The sequence below is a fragment of the Meleagris gallopavo genome, chromosome 4 (assembly GCF_000146605.3).
Source record: "Meleagris gallopavo isolate NT-WF06-2002-E0010 breed Aviagen turkey brand Nicholas breeding stock chromosome 4, Turkey_5.1, whole genome shotgun sequence".
NCBI lineage: Eukaryota > Metazoa > Chordata > Aves > Galliformes > Phasianidae > Meleagris > Meleagris gallopavo.
Window position 1 is genome coordinate 56,210,721 of NC_015014.2, and position 17,736 is coordinate 56,228,456.

General features: G+C 35.0%; 1 protein-coding gene across 3 annotated transcripts in view; it reads left to right on the plus strand.

The window, feature by feature from the left end:
- Window positions 1-17,736, plus strand: part of TAPT1 (transmembrane anterior posterior transformation 1) — a 32,498-nt gene that overhangs the window by 520 nt on the left and 14,242 nt on the right. The window contains exons 2-5 of one of the 3 annotated variants that reach the window (XM_031553185.1): window positions 2,349-2,467; window positions 7,023-7,046; window positions 13,059-13,221; window positions 17,050-17,185. In XM_031553185.1, coding sequence (XP_031409045.1) covers window positions 2,349-2,467; window positions 7,023-7,046; window positions 13,059-13,221; window positions 17,050-17,185 — 442 coding nt within the window. Of the gene's footprint in view, window positions 1-2,348; window positions 2,468-6,269; window positions 6,337-7,022; window positions 7,047-13,058; window positions 13,222-17,049; window positions 17,186-17,736 lie in introns of those variants that run through there. The other 2 variants (XM_019614946.1, XM_031553186.1) reach the window with 2 other exon arrangements.

Consider the following 17,736-nt stretch of genomic DNA (forward strand, 5'->3'; position numbering starts at 1 on the left):
AATTACTCTGAAATGTAATTTTTCATTAAAATACAACACAATTGTTTTAGCTAATTTTTCAGTCTAAAGATGTGGTGATGGTTGAGTTTGTCTAAGGTTTTTGACTTTCACAGCCATCTGTTTTGCTTCTGGCCACTCTTTACCTCACCTTCCTTTCCTTCCCCTGCTTTCCAAGTGCTGTGGTCATTCCCATAGATGCCTTCCTGCTACTTCTTTTCTGTATGCCTAAATGTAATTCTGACCCTGCAGAAGTTCAATACTCTGATGTAGAAGAAAGTTTTGTTCTCACCCATTTTGAAACCCTTTAGGAGAGGATGTCAGATTTGAGAGGCAGCCAGAATATGCTCAGGGTAAGCAACATTGGTAATAAAGTCATCTAGGCTGCACTATAACTATATTGTACTGCATTATTGACTGTATTACTTAAGAGTAATGCTGTTAAATTTCTCAATCTCTAGGTACAAAGTTGCATGGTAAACCTAATCTAATTAACAGTAAGCTGTATTGAAGTAGGAGCCTGGCTCCATGACTCTTTCCACCTCCCTCCCTCATCTTAAACGCAAAATTTATTTTTATGAACTTTGGTGGCTATTGAACCTTTCTGAGATTTAAATTAGCTCATAATTTGGCAGTGAGTACTTCATGTTTCGTGCTAAGATAGCATGTGGTGAACTGGGTAGCCTGTGTTCTCACTAATTCAGAACCCATGTGGAGATGGGAGGGTAGCTGAATAGAGTAGCTTGAAGTAGGAGTAGAAAGTTCACGGAGCAGCAGAGGCAGAGTCTGGCTCCTGTTGTCCATGCCTTGCATAGCCCTCAAGTATCATTAAATTTATCCTTGGTCTGTGATGAGACCTGGTTTTACAGAATTAAATCCATCTCCACTGTAATTATGGAGGCTATTATGTGCAGTCTCTAAGCCACAGAAATTATTCTGAAGGATCATCACCATATGTTTCCAATAAATTTTTTTAATATGTAAGAACAAGCAAAAACCAACAGTCTTGTATAAATAAGGTTGATGTTCTAAGTAGTGAAATTGATGAGATTTTTGCACGGAAATTAGACTTTATTGTCTGTTTTGAATGTCAATGGAAGAATATGAAACTGAGCAATAAGCAGATAGATTTAAAAAGTGATGGATGTCTTATTGCAGTGAGAGATTATGAAATAAATTTGTTCTTTGCTTGGGCTTAGTCCAAGTTAGCTCACATTCTAGCTATAACAAATTGAATAATACTGAAAAAAGAAAAAGTATGCTGGCAAGCACCTGGGAAGCAAACTAAATGGTGTGTAGACCAGCTATTGTACGAATCACTCAACTGACGTAAAAGTCTGCTTAATTCAAAGGAAGCATGTGAGGCAGTAGAAAAAGAATGGAAGAATTATCTTAATGACTTGTATTGTTTACTACCTGTAGTTGCAGAGTAGTAATGTAAATCATAATCAGCTAGAGTGAGAATAAACTGGAATAAAATGTATCCTCTGATATTAGGTGAATACTTGATATTCTTTAACGTGATTTTATTAGATACACTTTTTTTTTTTAACATCTAATGCCAACACACTAGGACTTAATATTTAGGTAGAATTAGAGTGCTTAGAGTCCCATTCAGGAAAAAACTTAGATTCACAAAGTGGGGGGTGAGGAGAGGGGGAAGAAGAGGAAGGAACATCCAGGGAGAATTAGTTATATAACTGCTTTTTAATTACAGAATTTAGGTCTAGTTTAATTATGATAGAGTAGTTTGGTTGCCCATAATTAAATGGCTTTAACAGCTTTTATAAATTGAGGAAGATTTTAACTGAGGGCAAGTATGTAAACTTACCTCTTCATATTTCGTATTCCTCTTCATATGAAAGAAGGATGCATAGTCCCCAAAGGGAAGTACCGCAGCTGTAATTAGGTGTGTAATAGAAAACTGACAAGGTAAAATCTGTGGGTTTTGTTGAGGGGAGAGGGGGAAGGACATATTAAAAGACATACATATGGCAAATGGTTTTACACATGTGTACAACTCTAGAGGTTTGTTGTTGGTTTTTGTTGGTTTTTTTTTTGTCCTGAGGTTAAAACATTAACTTCTGTGAACTTCAAAGGAAGTCACTGTTGGAAAACGAGCTGCAGTAACATCTAAATGCAATTAGTGAACTGTGGTTATCTCTATAGGACTTTGTTTGAGCTTCGTGGAGCACAATTTTTGATGAAAGTCTTCTGAGTGTGTATGGTGTTGTGCTTGTTTGGTTAATTGAAGTAATGTTAAGTGTATTTTTCATACACAATATAATTCTGTATAAATTTTTTGTAACTCTGTATAAAATACTAACATCTGTTTTATTTTTATAATTTAGTTGATGTTTTTTGGAATCTTTTTGTGCCTGGATGCTTTTCTGTATATATTCACCCTGCTTCCTTTGAGAGTTTTTCTGGCAATGTTCCGATTCATCACTTTGCCTTGCTATGGATTACGGTAAGTTGTTTCAAGAGAAAGATGTTGATACACATAAATAATGTTTCTGTTTATCAGAGTGGTTAGTTTTATGGCTTTTCAGTGCTGTTTAAACTACTAATGATTTCTTCCACTCTGAAGTAAATTAACAGTGCATGAGAAGTACTTCCAAGCTTTGCCAGCAGTCACCAATTCTTGTTGTTTCGTTCAGATGGTTTAATAACAATGTCTCTTAAGCAAATTTGGGTTAATAAAGAACATGTCCCCTGTAGTTTTGTTCTTCTAATATCTGTTTGTACAGTATTTTAGCTGTTGTTTGACTTGGAGTTAATGACTTGACCATTGTCTTTGACAGATTGATATTGAAACAAAAGTTGATTTTTACAAGACTTTTCCTTCTTTCCACAGTAACCTTTTCCCAAGGGGTCCATGTATACAATGGCTTTCTTTTTTCCCTTAAGAGTCTTGGAGAGTAAGTGGGATGGGACTAGCTAGATAGAATATGTTAAACTTCAGGAGTTTTGACCTCTTGGTTTTTTTGCTTACATCAATGCTAAGAAAGTTGCTAATTCGTAAAATTTCTGTTTTACCTCCTTGGAACTGGAATAATAATTAAAAAAAAAAAAAATGGGACAGAATTAATTTCCATGGTAAAAGTTGGTACTTTAAAGTATAATTTATGACAGAAGTCTTACAAGTGTAACCTAAAAGTAAAGGAGCCTTTATACTGATGTTATAATTTTTCCTTGAATAAATCAGGGCTTCGTAGTTTTCATTGTGGATTTCCCCGTGCTATAAGTCGATTTATGGCTGCCAGTTCTTCATTTTGATCAAATTGATTGCATTTCTGCTATTGGTAGTTCTTTATGTGTGAAGTGCTTTTAGATGCACAGTTTAGAATGTATCTTCTGATTAAAAAGAAATTGTCTCTTATTGCATTAAAAAATACTAGTTTTTTTGTTCCAAGTTGAAATGTTCTTGGGTACTGCTTGAAACAGACACTAGGTGGCAGTCTCTGATATTGTGTTCTGCTGTTAATTTTGAGCTAAATCTCATTAAAATTGTCAAGATTTTCCTAGCAATGTAAAGAACAATATGGCTGCTGTTCAGTTTCAAATCAAATTATGTGCCTATTTGTGTATTTCTTGTGTATGCTATTGCCAAAATACTAAAATTCTGGTAAATGTAATTTGTTTTTTTCTTACTATTTTTAAAAAACTTAATAGTACTCACTTATAAATTTAGTTTTGCTTTTGACAAATGAATTTTCTGCTCTTCTGAAATGGTAATTAAACATTTGAAAAACCACTTGCTGGCTTGGACAGTAAGTCAGTGTCCTGACAAAGCAACAGTCAGAAGACCACACACACCTACAATGTTAAAATTTAGTCTGCTTGCCTAACTATATTCTTACTGCGAATGGCAGGATAGGATACAGTTTATCAATTCAACTTGAATGTGTTAACTTTAAAACATTTATTAGATAAGATTCAGTGAGACTGAGACCTCAAATGAAGGTTTGTTTATGGTAGGAATTCCTGAAAATTTTTCTTTTGTGTCAGTTTCTTCAAATGTTTATGGAATTTCTTTCTTTAGAATCTCTTTTGTCTAAATCATTAGTATATTAAAAATGTTTTTTATTGAATAGTTCACTCTTGATTTATAGTATGCAATGGAATCTTCAGATACTACAATGATTATTTTCCAAATACTCAGAGTATGCACTTTGTTTTTTATTTTTCTTTCTTTCTAGTCATTCTGATTTGATTTTGTTAATGTTATAATCTTAGTTTTATCTTTTGCTTTTCTAGCTCAGGAATTTTTTGTGTGTGTAAATTGAGTTCAGTAGGAAAAATGCACCTATAATTACAAAAGGTACTTGAAGCAGGTGGCTGGTTATCTTCAGACATGTTCATCCTCACAGATGGGTGTGATTAGTTGTTTTTGAACCTGCCACATCATATTCCATTCTGTGTAGTAAATAAAAGTGCTCCTCCCTTCATCTTGACTATTTTCTCAACATCGTAGTGAAGTGACTGAGCAGTGAGTGTTGTTAGACTTCCTCTTTACTCTTCAACTTTTCTGTTTCCTCATAACAGTGTAGATAAAGATTATATTACCCTTCACTTCTTCAAAACAATGAAAATATGTTCTAGTTAAGATGTGTTAATTCCTGTCTTTAGAGTTGTCTATAGAACTGAAGTGTAGGGGGAGTGTTCTATAGCTTCCTATGCATTTTAGTCTTCCATCTAAGAAACCTGAGAGAACAGAGTAAATGAATCTTGAAGTTTCTCATTTTTCTGCCTAGACCCTGCAAGTTGGTTCCATTTGACTGCTAAATCATCCCTTGGTCTTTTGAGTAGATTTAGTTTCGTGTATTTTCAGAGCTATACTGTTGCTAGCATAGCTGTTTTAAACAAGAATCCAAGATTCTGTCATAAATTTAACTACAAGCTGCTGGTTAAATCATTGTAGTCCAACTGGCAGTGGCTAAGTCATCAGATTGTGGTGGTTTTTGGCAGGTGAAACTTCATTACTCCTAAGCTCCCTAAATGATGGGGTGATCTTTAAAAAATTAACATCCAGCAAAAAATGAATTGCAAGAGCAGTGTTTTTAAACTACAAAATAAAAGCTCTTGCTACTTTCTTCCAAGTAGTGGAAAATTTCTCAAACTATGCTTTTTGAATCTTTAAAGCTAATTTCGTTTGGTTGAAATACTTTCTGACAACTTAAAAGTATGTGTTTTGTTGGAACAACAGATCTAAGACAGAGTGGACCTGGTGGTGTTCTTTTCAGATACAGTCCTCAGTAGGCTTCTAAAATAACTGTGCCTGTGGTAAAAAGAAACCACACCTTTCAACAATTCAGACTTTTTAATACCTCACACCTAGATACTCTGAGCAGATTGATGTTTTTGCTCATTTTGAAACACCTCAATAGAACTTTTTTGTTGTTTTTCTTTTTAAACACGTTGCATGTCAGAGAAACCTTTTGTGGGAATATAGAAACCTTTTGTGTGCATATAGCACACTCTTCTGTGCTATATGAAAAATACTCTGATAGGAAGGCCAAGCTTAGTAAAAATGATAAAACTCCCGATAAGTTACACAAAGATGTTTTGACATCTTACCCATAAAATAAATAAGGACTTTTAGTAAATCTCACCTTTCTTAGCAAAATTTTTGGCTTTCCCAAGAAAATACAAAACCTGCACATGATTCTTCTTACATGAAGAATGATTGAGAAGATCTTTACTTGTCTTCCATATTGAAGTGGAGTTGTAGATCGTAAATACACATTCTGTTTTCTTTTACTGTTCTCCCTTCTCCTAGAAAGAATTGAATTTAGGTTCAGTTGGCAATCATGTTGTTAGTTATACTGCACATACCTCTTCATCTCCCACTGCCCTCCTGTGAAACCACAGATGTACACTTTTCAGTAGGAAATAAACGAAAACACCATTACTTCCAGAAAGAAATTGTAGGAAGAAAACATCTCAGGAAAACAAAAACCACTCTGGCTTTCTCACTATAGACATAGTTCATAAAGAAATGTAACCTGTGTTACAGTCCCAAGCCTGATGTTTTTTTAAGGGCTAGATTTGGCTTTTGAATACCTAAAATTCCTACTGTCTGCTTAAGCTCATGTTGACGTAATGCACCTCTCCACCATTATCTGTGACTTTTTACCAACCAAAATGGGCAGGTGCAGTCAGTATTTTCTGTAGTAATCTCTCAGATCAAATATTCCTTTCTCCTTTCCATAACAGTGCATAGTGTAGCAACATTACAACCTTCTCTTTCTTTCTTTCTTGTAAATCAGACCGAAGGGAAGAGCACTTTCACTTCCTTTATAGGATGGAATGTGATGTCACAGGGATTCCTCCTTGGTGAGTAAATCCTGATTTTCTTTTTCCTTTTATGCTGTTGGCCAAATTCACACATCAGCACGTAACCAGTAAAAATACTGGTTACAAATGAGTAGGGTAGCTAAGTTAACATACTTCAGAGGAGACACCAACAGTTGTTATTCAGTACTCAGTAAATGAAATTCATCCAGTGCTATTTGTGGTAGTATATTTTTGTGTACAACTTCACTACTGTGTGGAAATTGGCTGTAATCATAATAGGTCTAATACTCTTTTTATACAGAGAGCCTGTGTTCCAGTTCAGCCCAATTCAAAATAGGCTGTTTTGGACAAAACATAGCCCCTGCTGTACTTCATTTATAGTGCCTTAAGCTTTTTATGTTTATTCTAAGTAATGGTTCAGTCATGCTTTTAGCAATATTTTACCTGAGTTTCAAGCAGTTGGGTTGATTTGGGTTTTATTTTTGTTTTTTTTTTTATAGTCCTTCAGAGATTTGGAGCGGGTTCTGAAAGTTTCTTGCCAGCTATCTTAGTAGTATTAGACTTCAAATTGATTGCCTTTTGACTAGAATACAGTGCTTTATGTTCATATACTGACTTCACTTACAGTTTCATTTTTAATAACAGAATCAAAGCTTAATGAAAGCTAATTTTAGTTGTCACTTATATGAAACCTCTTTTTTTTTTTTTAATTTGTTTTGAGGCAGCTCTCATCGGGGCCTAACAGAAAGGTTGGTTTGGTTTCATTCTCAGCATGGTTTTGTGCTGTGTTGTGTGCATGTAGAGGCTTTCTGTTGTTTGAGAGATGAAATATCATTTAGTCTTAGCCAACTTAGCTCTCTGTATATTCAAATCTTCAATTGGAACATATTTTTTTGTCAGCCCTGAGTCTGTATATTTCCACAGTCTTATGATAGTGAAATCCTGCATACTGTAAACTGCATTTTTTTTTAAGTTATAAAGTATTAGAATTGATCAGCTTAGTTGTTGGTTTTTGTTTTTTTTTTTGAAGCCAAGCTTAATTCCAAACTTCAGCACAGTTGTAGGAAAATATTTACAATATTTTCGCTTTGCTCATTTTGAAAATTTTCTGGGGTGTGCAAATATATCCTTCAGATAGACTTGCTTGGGTTTTCTTTCCCCTGGAGTCTTCACTGCTTCAGGTCAATCAGTTCAATTCTTGTCAGCTTCTGATATCACCGTTCATCCTTAAACAGTACACTGAAGAATTAAGACTTTGATGTCTAAATATATGTGTAAAACAGTATGTTGCATTTTCATACAAATATCTGAGATGTAAAAAAGGGAGAAACAAGATAAATAAACGTAACTGCTTACTTAGATCACTGCTTTCATAACTGAAGTATGTTATTAACTAATACATACCTCAATGGTTGTCTGAGTTTGAAAAATGATTAAGTTATCATTGCATAAAAAATAAAGTTGGAAAAGATTTGTCCTAAAGTACTCATTTAAGCTTGTAACCTCAGTGCTGAAACAGTGTTTTATTAGCCAAACAAGCCAATTCAAGTGACAGGTTTTTTAAGTTGTGTGAAGTAGAATGTCTAGAAATTCCTATTCTATTATAATAATTCTATTCCTAGAATGTCTCTAGGAATAAATGTTATTTTAATGTTATAGATATATTTATATACAGGTGATTACATTCATGATTTTATTAAGAACCTGTGAGATGTAATAATCCATCTAAAGCATTATTGCAGCTGTAGTGTAGTCACATGTTTACATTCCTGTATTTGTGGCATCAGTATTGGCAGTTGTATCCAGTTAAGATGTAGTTGTTTAGGGCATCCCAAATTACGTAGGTGATGTTTTAGTAAAGGAACCAATTAAAAATGTAGTCATTCTGTTGGACATCTTCACACTGTAAAGTTGAATGGAATAAACTTACTGATGGTTTTAAAAAACCATGTCTCTAAAAGGTGACTACTAAAACATATGCACTTGTGCTGGTGAAGGATGGGGGGCACCAGTGGGCATGAGATGCAAAAGTAAATAGGTCATAGGATACAATAGTGTACAACTCTGCAGTGTTACATTTGAAATAATGTCTGCGCAGTGCTTATGCGTCGCATGCTGAAATAATCAATCACATAGACAAGTATACTTGTCTACAGATTACTCTGACATATGGATGACACCATAGTGAGAAAGTTCACCTTTGCGTTGTCAGTTGTTGAAAAGCAGTTGTTGAAAATGCTACAGACAACTGTAACAGGATTCTCAGTCAGTGTTTTCTATATAGGAAGAAAAACTTCCTGGTTTTCCTGGGGTATACTTCTGTGTTCCAAGTGGTTTAACCACGTTAAATAGGGTAGGCACCAATGCACTGAAAGCCTGAAGGTATTTCACTTATTTTTCTTTCAGGTTACTAAATACTGTGAAATCCGAATTAGAGGTTGTGGATGCCCTATACCTGGAGGTGTTCAAGGCCAGACCCTGCAGCCTGGTCTAATATTAAATGTGGAGGTTGGCAGCCCTGCCTGCAGCAGGGGGGTTGGATCTTGATGATCCTTGAGGTCCATTCCAACCCAAGCCATTCTATGATTCTATGGTCAGTTGAAACAGGCACAGCCACTACATTTCCACTACATATGGGTAACTTGTCTCCATAACAAATAATCATTTTGATGCTATGATTTAATCTTATTTTTTCCAACCAGTAGATGGAGACAACTGGTGTATAGTATCAGATAGGCAGACCTTGAAAAAGGCAGTCAGTTTGATTTTCACTGGTCTGAGCAAATTGTGTCAAAACAGACTTCCACACCACACTTTTCTTCACTGGGTTTTATGTATATCAGGAAATAGACTTGACCTTTTGGATTTTCTAACAAGTGAAACAAATGTAAATTTCTGTTTCTAAACTGTACAGGAAAAAAAAAACCAAACCTGTGTAGCAACAAAATCTAGTTGTATTCTAATTTGATTTTAATTTTTCCCATAGAATGACGAAGTAACCTATCCTAAGTATTTATAAGGGAAGCTGCTTTATCGTGGTTTCATTTCTAAATGCCTCAGACACAGTGTATTCACTAGTCTGAAACAGAAGCCTGCTGTGGTGGAAGAGAGGCATAACGGGAACGCTTGCATGCTACTTCCTCATATTAAAGTTAGTAACAGGAGTGTATATCCCAAAAGTGTGCATTTGTACTGTTATATTATTTGGAAACCTAAGTGTTGTTTCAGCTGAGATTTTTTTTTGGTCATTTACTGGGCATAATAGTAACAGTAGCTGATAGGCTGAAGGACTTGAACGTGTGAAGTACTTGCTGTGGAATGGTAAGTGCCTGCATCTTTCTGTGTAGCCTTGGTTTGTGGAAGAAAGTTTATCTGCAGGTTTCTTTGTGAAGGAATGCTTGGATTTTCAGCTGGAATTCATGGTGTTTGAAGGATCACCTCATGTTCAAACAATTCCATGTATTCGGTTTTGCTAGTGAAACAATGTAAGATTTTATGTAACAGCTAATGGAAAGAATGGATAAGCTTTACTCTTTTCTGTAAAGGAACTTTGCTATCTGATGTTTAAATTAAAAATGTGATGATTCCTCAGTCTGGTCTGTGCTGCTAAACATGAGAACTTGAGATTTAGCCTAATGAAGCTGTGAAATTGTGAAAAGTGTATCTTGAAGAGCATGAGTGACAGCAAAAAAATATTAGAAGTAATAATGGGATAATAGTAGGAAATAAATGAGTGAGAGGACAGATGTATCTTATCAAGGCACTTTTGAAGGACGGTCCTAATGCACTGAATCTGTGTATTTACTGGTTTATAAGGTGTGAAATATTCACCTCTGTAATTCGCTGAATTATGAAACAGCTCTCACATGACATTGTTTCTGGAATCAAATAAGAGGAACTACATCTCAGACAAACAGACTCTCATGATATTATCTTTGAAGAGCTAAGTTGACTGAAGCAGGGGCTGTGTTTTTCTAATTCGCTTCTGGGATACTGATTTCTGTAGAAAGATTCTGTTGTTTGCTGTTCAGTAACCAGAATGATTGAATATAAAATGGGATCATTGTAATGCTCTTCTTTATTCATTGTTCTCCTCATTCATGAGAAAAAACACCCATAACAAATTTTCATGTGAAATCTTTCCGTCTGTATTCTGTTACCATCACACACAACTGTAAAAATGCAAATGCTCAAAATGAGTTAAGCAGTTAAGCTGTCCAGTGTTTTCTAGAGTTACATACTCCCGCAGTGTTGCTTTGTTCTTACCTCTTTGTTATCTACTTTGACTGGAGAATTTGAAAGCATCAGAACTATACTGTGTATACCTTGTTCATTTTTGGACATTTGTGACATACAGTTTGTATTGCTTAGTATTCGAGATGGCTCCAAAAGTATTTTCCAGTATTGGTACTGAGTGTGAACAGCGTTAATGAGTTACTGGAGACACTACATATAAACATATATTGAGGGGAAAAAAAGCAGAAAATGCTGTATGTAATGGTTGACCTAAGACTTCTTAAAAATAGATGTGAAATCACATCAACCTATGTTTGTTGCATGTATTAAACCATTTAAACATAAAGGATAGGAATGATTTGCAGTGAGTACAGATGGAAGTAATCTAAACTTGATCATATACTAAAACTGTGAGGTTCATTTCTCACTGAGTACTGACTACATCATTTCATAATTGCAGGCTTTGCATTATTTCTGTATATGTGCCAAAAAGGTGTCAAATCTATTATACTTCATCCATTTACTTGATTTCCCTGTCTCTGTAGGAAATAATTACTCCGATTCTGTATTATGTTCAGAGCACACATGAAAATCCTTCTGTAAATGTCATTAGCCAGGCCGGAAATTCTGCTGCTGTAGAAGTGCCTTTGTAGGTTTGTACAATAGTCATGGTTAATCTCTCTCAATTAGAAACATGTTAGCTGTAGGCTCTAGGTTGCTTGCCCAGACAATATAAAGGGATCTTTTCAGTGCATAATGAAAGAACGTTGGAACAGATTTTAAATGCTAGGACTTTCTTACGCTATTTGCTTTCTGGACAGTAGTTTTCTGTAGTCAGCCTGTGCAGTAGTCTCTTGTACTGACTGGGTTCGAAATGCTGAGAGGCTCTTCTGTCATCAGGCTGATTAAGTTGAAATTCTGCAGATATTTTTGTGTGTTTCTCTAAACATCTGCTTTGAAAAAGTTATCACAGCGTTAACACTGCTTCTCTAAAATGAGAAGTACAAGTTATTACTCAACTTCAAACAGAAGATGGAGTATGGTTTTAGTTAAAACTTCAGAACTGTTGATAGATTGTTACTGGAATGGTTTTTAGGTACTTGCCTATTTACAGCAAGTGAGAAACTAAGTTACAGTGAAGTCTGAAAAGTGAAATTCTATGACAACATTATTTGAATGCACTCTGTTCTAGAAAAGCTTAATTCCTGCAAATCACAGCAGTTCATTTGACCCTTTGGGCAGCTTTTTTCTAGAATAGTGGTGGTATATATTCAAGTGTACCATACACAGTATATTTTCAAAACGTCTTCATCTTTAGAGTTCATGTTGTGTGCAATTTTGGCTGCATTTTGATAAGGTATTATTCTCTTGATTTAATTTTCAGAATGATATCGCAGAAGTGTAATTGTACTCTTGATTACATTTGTAGTTTGTCTTCCCCATGATGGTAGCTGTGTGTATTTGCATGAGATTGCTTTGATGGTTGGAAGTCATACATAACTGTTTGGATCTTTTTTGAAAACAGCACTATATTTGTTAATGTATTCGAACTGTTTAGAAAAAAGTGATGGAGCATTATCTGATCAGAGATAAGCTGATGACTGAACAATGCAGACAAGGAAAATTCATAGCTTAAGGCTACCTGGTTCCAAGTTCTATGAAATGTGAACTTCAGTGAGTTTGTGTGTATCTAAAAATACATACATTTAACAAATTAAGTCTCTTTGATACATGATTGTCACTCTTCTGATTTAATTTGAAGATTTTTCTAAAGCACATTGCATCCCGTTAGTACTAACCAAAGTAAGTAGGCAAGTAAATATCACCTTGCAATTTCATAATGTGGATGGCTGGCATTGTGGCACTTGAGGTAGAAATCTGTTCTTACTGAAGTTCTAACTTACAGCATGAAATTGTGTAGTGATTCATTTAGGCTTCTGGATTGCCTGTGGGACCGTAGGTGGTAAAATTCTGAATTCGGTAAGGATCCACCTCGAGCTATGATGGAAATTTATTTGGAGTCTGCTGCAGACCTTAAGGCTAAAAGAAGGAATGGAATTGCAGATAAAAGCTGTTCTTCAGCATCTGTTTACTATGTTGAAGTTGAAGGTGACTACTTGATTTATTTTTCTTTGGGTTACAGCAAATATAATTTCTGTAACTGAGGAAGTCAAAATGATAAGTACAATAAGTACAACAAATACCAAGTACAGTTGGCTGAAAGCGGATGAGTGAATTAAAGCCAAAGGTCATTCATGCAGAAAGTAATTAACTTGTGGGGACTCTTGGCCAAGGACGATAATCTGAGTAAATGGATGTGACAGATTAGGTGATCCTGTTCAAGAGTATGATGCATAAGTGTTTATCATGATGATGGTGTTCCATATGTGTTGGGAGTGAAATAGACTACATTGAGATGCATCCTTGCTAAATAGCTTCGGTAGATTCATACTGACTTGCTATCATTTGTATGTTGTGGATATATATATGACCCTTAGTGAAATTTCTTGCCCTTTGTATTTCAGCGATAGACGTTTGCTGCAACCTGCTCAGGTGTGTGACATTCTCAAAGGAGTGATATTGGTCATCTGCTACTTCATGATGCACTATGTTGACTACTCTATGATGTATCATCTTATAAGGGGGCAGTCTGTCATAAAGCTCTACATCATCTATAACATGCTTGAGGTAAGAATTTGAGCATCAGAATATCAAGCATGTTTTTTCAGAATGCTTAAAAAATACTGGTGTGTTATGATATTTGTATGTAGAGTATGGCATGTTTCATCCTCCCAAATGTACAAATGGTTCTTATATACAACCTAAATGTAGTGGAACAGAATAGTTCATGAAAAATAAATTTTCTAGATGGTGTTTCATATTACCTAGATCCTGGAGCTTATGGAGCTGTTCAGATGAATGAGAATTGAGAACTCTGGTAGAAGGATAGAAAATCAAAAAGCAGAATGTACAACTTTTTGAACTTGTTGATAGAATTAAAGACTTGATTTGAATTAGTGATAAGATCGTGAGAGAGAACAGAGAAGAAAGATGTAAGAAAACAGAAAATCTGTTTTTTATTTCTTGGTTATAGAAATATAGCTTTCATTATATGCAGTAGCACATGCTGCTGCTTAACCTGTCTCAGTACTGACTGACAGACAAAAATCTGAGGACGCATGGGTAAGTTGAATGAATCTAGAGAAACAAAAAAAAAAAAAATTCTGGTTTGGGACAATAAAACGAGGCATAAAGAGAAACCCTGAAGGGAAAAAAAGAATCTGCTCTGATGCTAATGTAAAGCATGAGATTTTAATTGCGCTTTGTTGATCAGTGATTCACTAAGTAAACAGAGCCCTTATAGCTAAAATCTTATCTCCAATCTCCAATCTGCAAACATAGGGCATGCTAGCGCCCTATGTAGTGATACCTCTTAAAAGGATTGTTGCAGCTTTGTACATGAGGTGCTTTATGCAGGTTCTGGGATCTCTGAATAGCATATTAATCTTTTTTTGAATATCTGTTGTACCTTGGCTTAGTTGGGACTATGTGCAAAATCTGTATATTTTATCTAAAATATTTGTTCTCATCTCATAAAATATGGAAAGTACTGCATGAAGAACAAATTTCAAAGTCAGCTAACTGTCATACAAGCCACTTAAGGTGCTTATTCAAGGGTTTTTTTAATTTTGATTTTAGATTTGATGACAATCATGTAAAAATCGGTAATTTGATGACAGTTTAGTGTCTGGATTGTAGTTGTGTTGGGAATATTCATCCATAAATAGTTCCATAACCTGCGAGAGATTATCACTTAATAGTCTTTGAGAAGCCTTTGAGTCACTTCACTTAATGCCAGAAAGTTCAACACCAAGTGCTTACCAAGTAGTCTGAATGGAGACTGCAGTGTTTCCTGTGAGTTGGAAACTCTGTATTGTGTCCTTTTGAATTAAGAGTTGAGTTTCTTTGTTACATTTGGCAGAATCCAAAGATTCTGTCTCAAGAAGCAGCCTGGTGGTGCCCAAATTTCCTTTTCCTGTCATGGGGGCAGAAAGGAGGAAATGTTGCAGTGTATAGTTACTATAATTATTAGAAAACTTAAACCAGACTTTGAAGTTGGAAATGGTATTTAATTTCCTTGATATCTCATGATGCCCCCATGTCAATACAGAGGACATGTTTTTTGAGGAGCTTATTACAGCAGTATGTTGCAGCTATAGAATCAGCCAGAAAAAACAAAACAAAACAAAAAAAAACCACCATGAAATCATGAAATCCTAATGAAAGACTTTGTTGATTGTCATCTTTCAACAGGTTATTTAGTCTACTTGAGTGGATTTCATTACGAATCTGTTACACGAGATGTTAAACATGTGCTTAAGATAAACCTTACGTATTCAAATAAAATACACATGTATCAACCTTTACATCTTCACGAACTTACAAAATTAGAACATCTTTTTAATTTACTTAAATCACTGAGCAGTGGAGATGTTTACAATGTCTTAATGTTTTCGGCTGTTAGCGTGTCTTGGGAATATCCTCCTGGACACAAGGATTGCCACATCTTCAAAGTATGTGCTGAATGCTCCAGGTAGGCAGCCTAAGGGGAGCATTCAGCACAATTAAATGACACTTTTCTTTTTTAGATTCAGACCCACCGGCTCCTGCTCCTTGTGAAGCCCCAGTGTGCGTTATGCTGGTGACAGCGCTCACCATGGAATTCTGCTGGAGCCTGGAGCCGGCATGTAGGGTTTAGGTAAGTCCCATTTGGAAAAGCAGACAACAATATTGTGCCATGGGTTTTAATATTTTCTACCTATAAGAAAAGGAACAAGACTTCTGTTAGTAAAAAGGAAAGCAAAGTCACCATTTCATCTGTTAAAACCCTCACAATATTGTGACAAAATCTTATGAAATTCTAAGCATTCTGTAGTAGATGTAGTCACTCAGTGGGTCATCACAATGAGCAGGAACCAAATAAGACAGACCATCTAGACTTACAAATTTAAAAGCCGAAAACAGTGCCGCTGTAAATATCTCTCAAACTGATGTTTTTTTTGAACTTCAGATTTGTGATAATTAATCAGCTCAGGGTTTACTTTGTGTTTATAGGTGACAATTAAAGAGTAGCAGTCAAGTTAGTTAAAAGATGGAAGATGAAAGTCCAGCTCATTTGAAACGTATTGTCAATTGTTCTTATTTAGCCATCATGTATCAGGAAATTTGAAGGAATGTTGGCTCAAATAAGTTAAAACGTGTAATTTCTGTCCCTTCAGTATATTTGCTGTTAGAACTCTGTTAATTAACCAAGCTTGGAAATCATATGAATTCAACGTTGTGTCCACAATTTATTTTTTAGTTAATAGGGTATGGTTCAATATGGTGTAGGTAGGGTATTTCAATATGGTATATTGAAATATTTGCAGGTTCAGTTCTGTATTGCTGCTTGCTGTTTTAACATGTCCAAAATTGTCATCTTCCAGAAAGACAGTAAGAATTATCAATTTTGTTTATTAATTAGAGGTAATTAGCTTTTCCTACTTTTTGCTTGATCAGTGCTAAAAGATAAGTTCTAATTTAGCTATATATGACTTGTAATACCCAGTGTAATTTTTAAAGTGATTTTTTTTTCCTTTGTGCAGCTTAATTTAAAAATTACTAAATTTCAGTGTATAGGCAGGAAAGAAAGTATTTCCTTGTAATGATCTTCATTTCTATATGCTTGCTGATCAGGAAGCTTTGAAAATTGGTAGGATTTTGTGACCTTTTTTGCTGTGATACTGAATTACAAGCTCAGTTTGCTGCCCATGTTTTTCCTATCTATTCTAATAATGCTGTCTAGAGGTTTTTTTTTTTGTAGGGTTTTTTTTTTTTTTACTATATTCTTTGGATTAAACTTCAGATGTTTGTAGGTTTGGGGTTGTGAGGGTTTTTTGTTTCAGCCGTTTTTGGTTTTTTTTTTGGCAGACTGTCTAGTCCCTCTTAATCTCTTGATGTTATGTTTTAATATTTTTTATTTTTATTTCTGCTTTATGCAGAGATCTGTATTGAGTATGTACCTTATTCCAAGATGGAAAAAATTATACAGCCAAACCTAATTTAAGTCCCTTTTATACCTGGGAGCTGATATTCCCTGTCATGCGTTTGGCATTCACTTTTCTTCTTTTAAGTCCAGGGGAATAGAGAAAAAATGGGATGGTTTTACACAACATGCATAGTTCTTTATCAGAGGCCAAAGTCTGAACTTGGATGTCTTCCAAGGAAGCATCTAAGATAATACCACGTGATTTCATATCATGAATACTGTTGGGAAGGTAAATTTGAGAGAGATGAGTTGCCGTATTTATAAAAGGACCCATGTAACTGTAAGATCAGCTGGATTGATATGTGAAAGAGGTGAAAACTCACAAATAAGTGAAAAGCTTTTTAGTTTGAGGTGTATTCACACTGACATAACCACGTGTTGTAGAGAATATTATTGCTGTAAGGCAGTAAAAAGTTCTTCTTGTTTAGGTGGCTGATCGTTTGTTTTCTTCATTTGGACAAGATATTTTGGATGCTCTTTATTGGACTGCTACAGAACCTAAGGAAAGAAAACGAGCCCATATAGGTGTGATTCCTCACTTCTTCATGGCAGTGCTGTATGTCTGTATCCTTTTTTCTTCAGTAAATTGCAGAATTTTATAAATTAAATTTTGCAGGAGCTACTTGGAATTATTTTTAGAATATATTTGAAAATTTAGTTCTATTCCTATGTAAGTATTTATTTACTTCCAAAGTAAGATTGTTGGTACTACGTTTTTTAAAAACAAAGTGAAAAAGCTTCTAACTTAATCTTTAAAAAAAAAAACCTTATAATGATATTTCACTTGCAGTAGTGGGCAACTTTTTTAATACCTGATGAGTAGTAAGATGACAAGTGGTATCTGCGTACTTCATGGGAATATTGATTTGTGTTTTGTGATTATTTCGGGTCACGGGGCCTTGAAAACAGTGATCTTGTTTAGTGAGATGTTACAAATGTGTAGCTGGAAAACATTTCCTTAAAATAGAGAAATGCACGCATATATGAAGTAATGTTACAGTGAACTGGTGGAATCACAGATAGTTATAAATTCTTTCATCTTCCCATTTCCTCTGGTATCTTTAGGCAAAGTTAAATGAGTCTTACTGGGTTGTTTGTTTTGTTCTTTTTTTTTT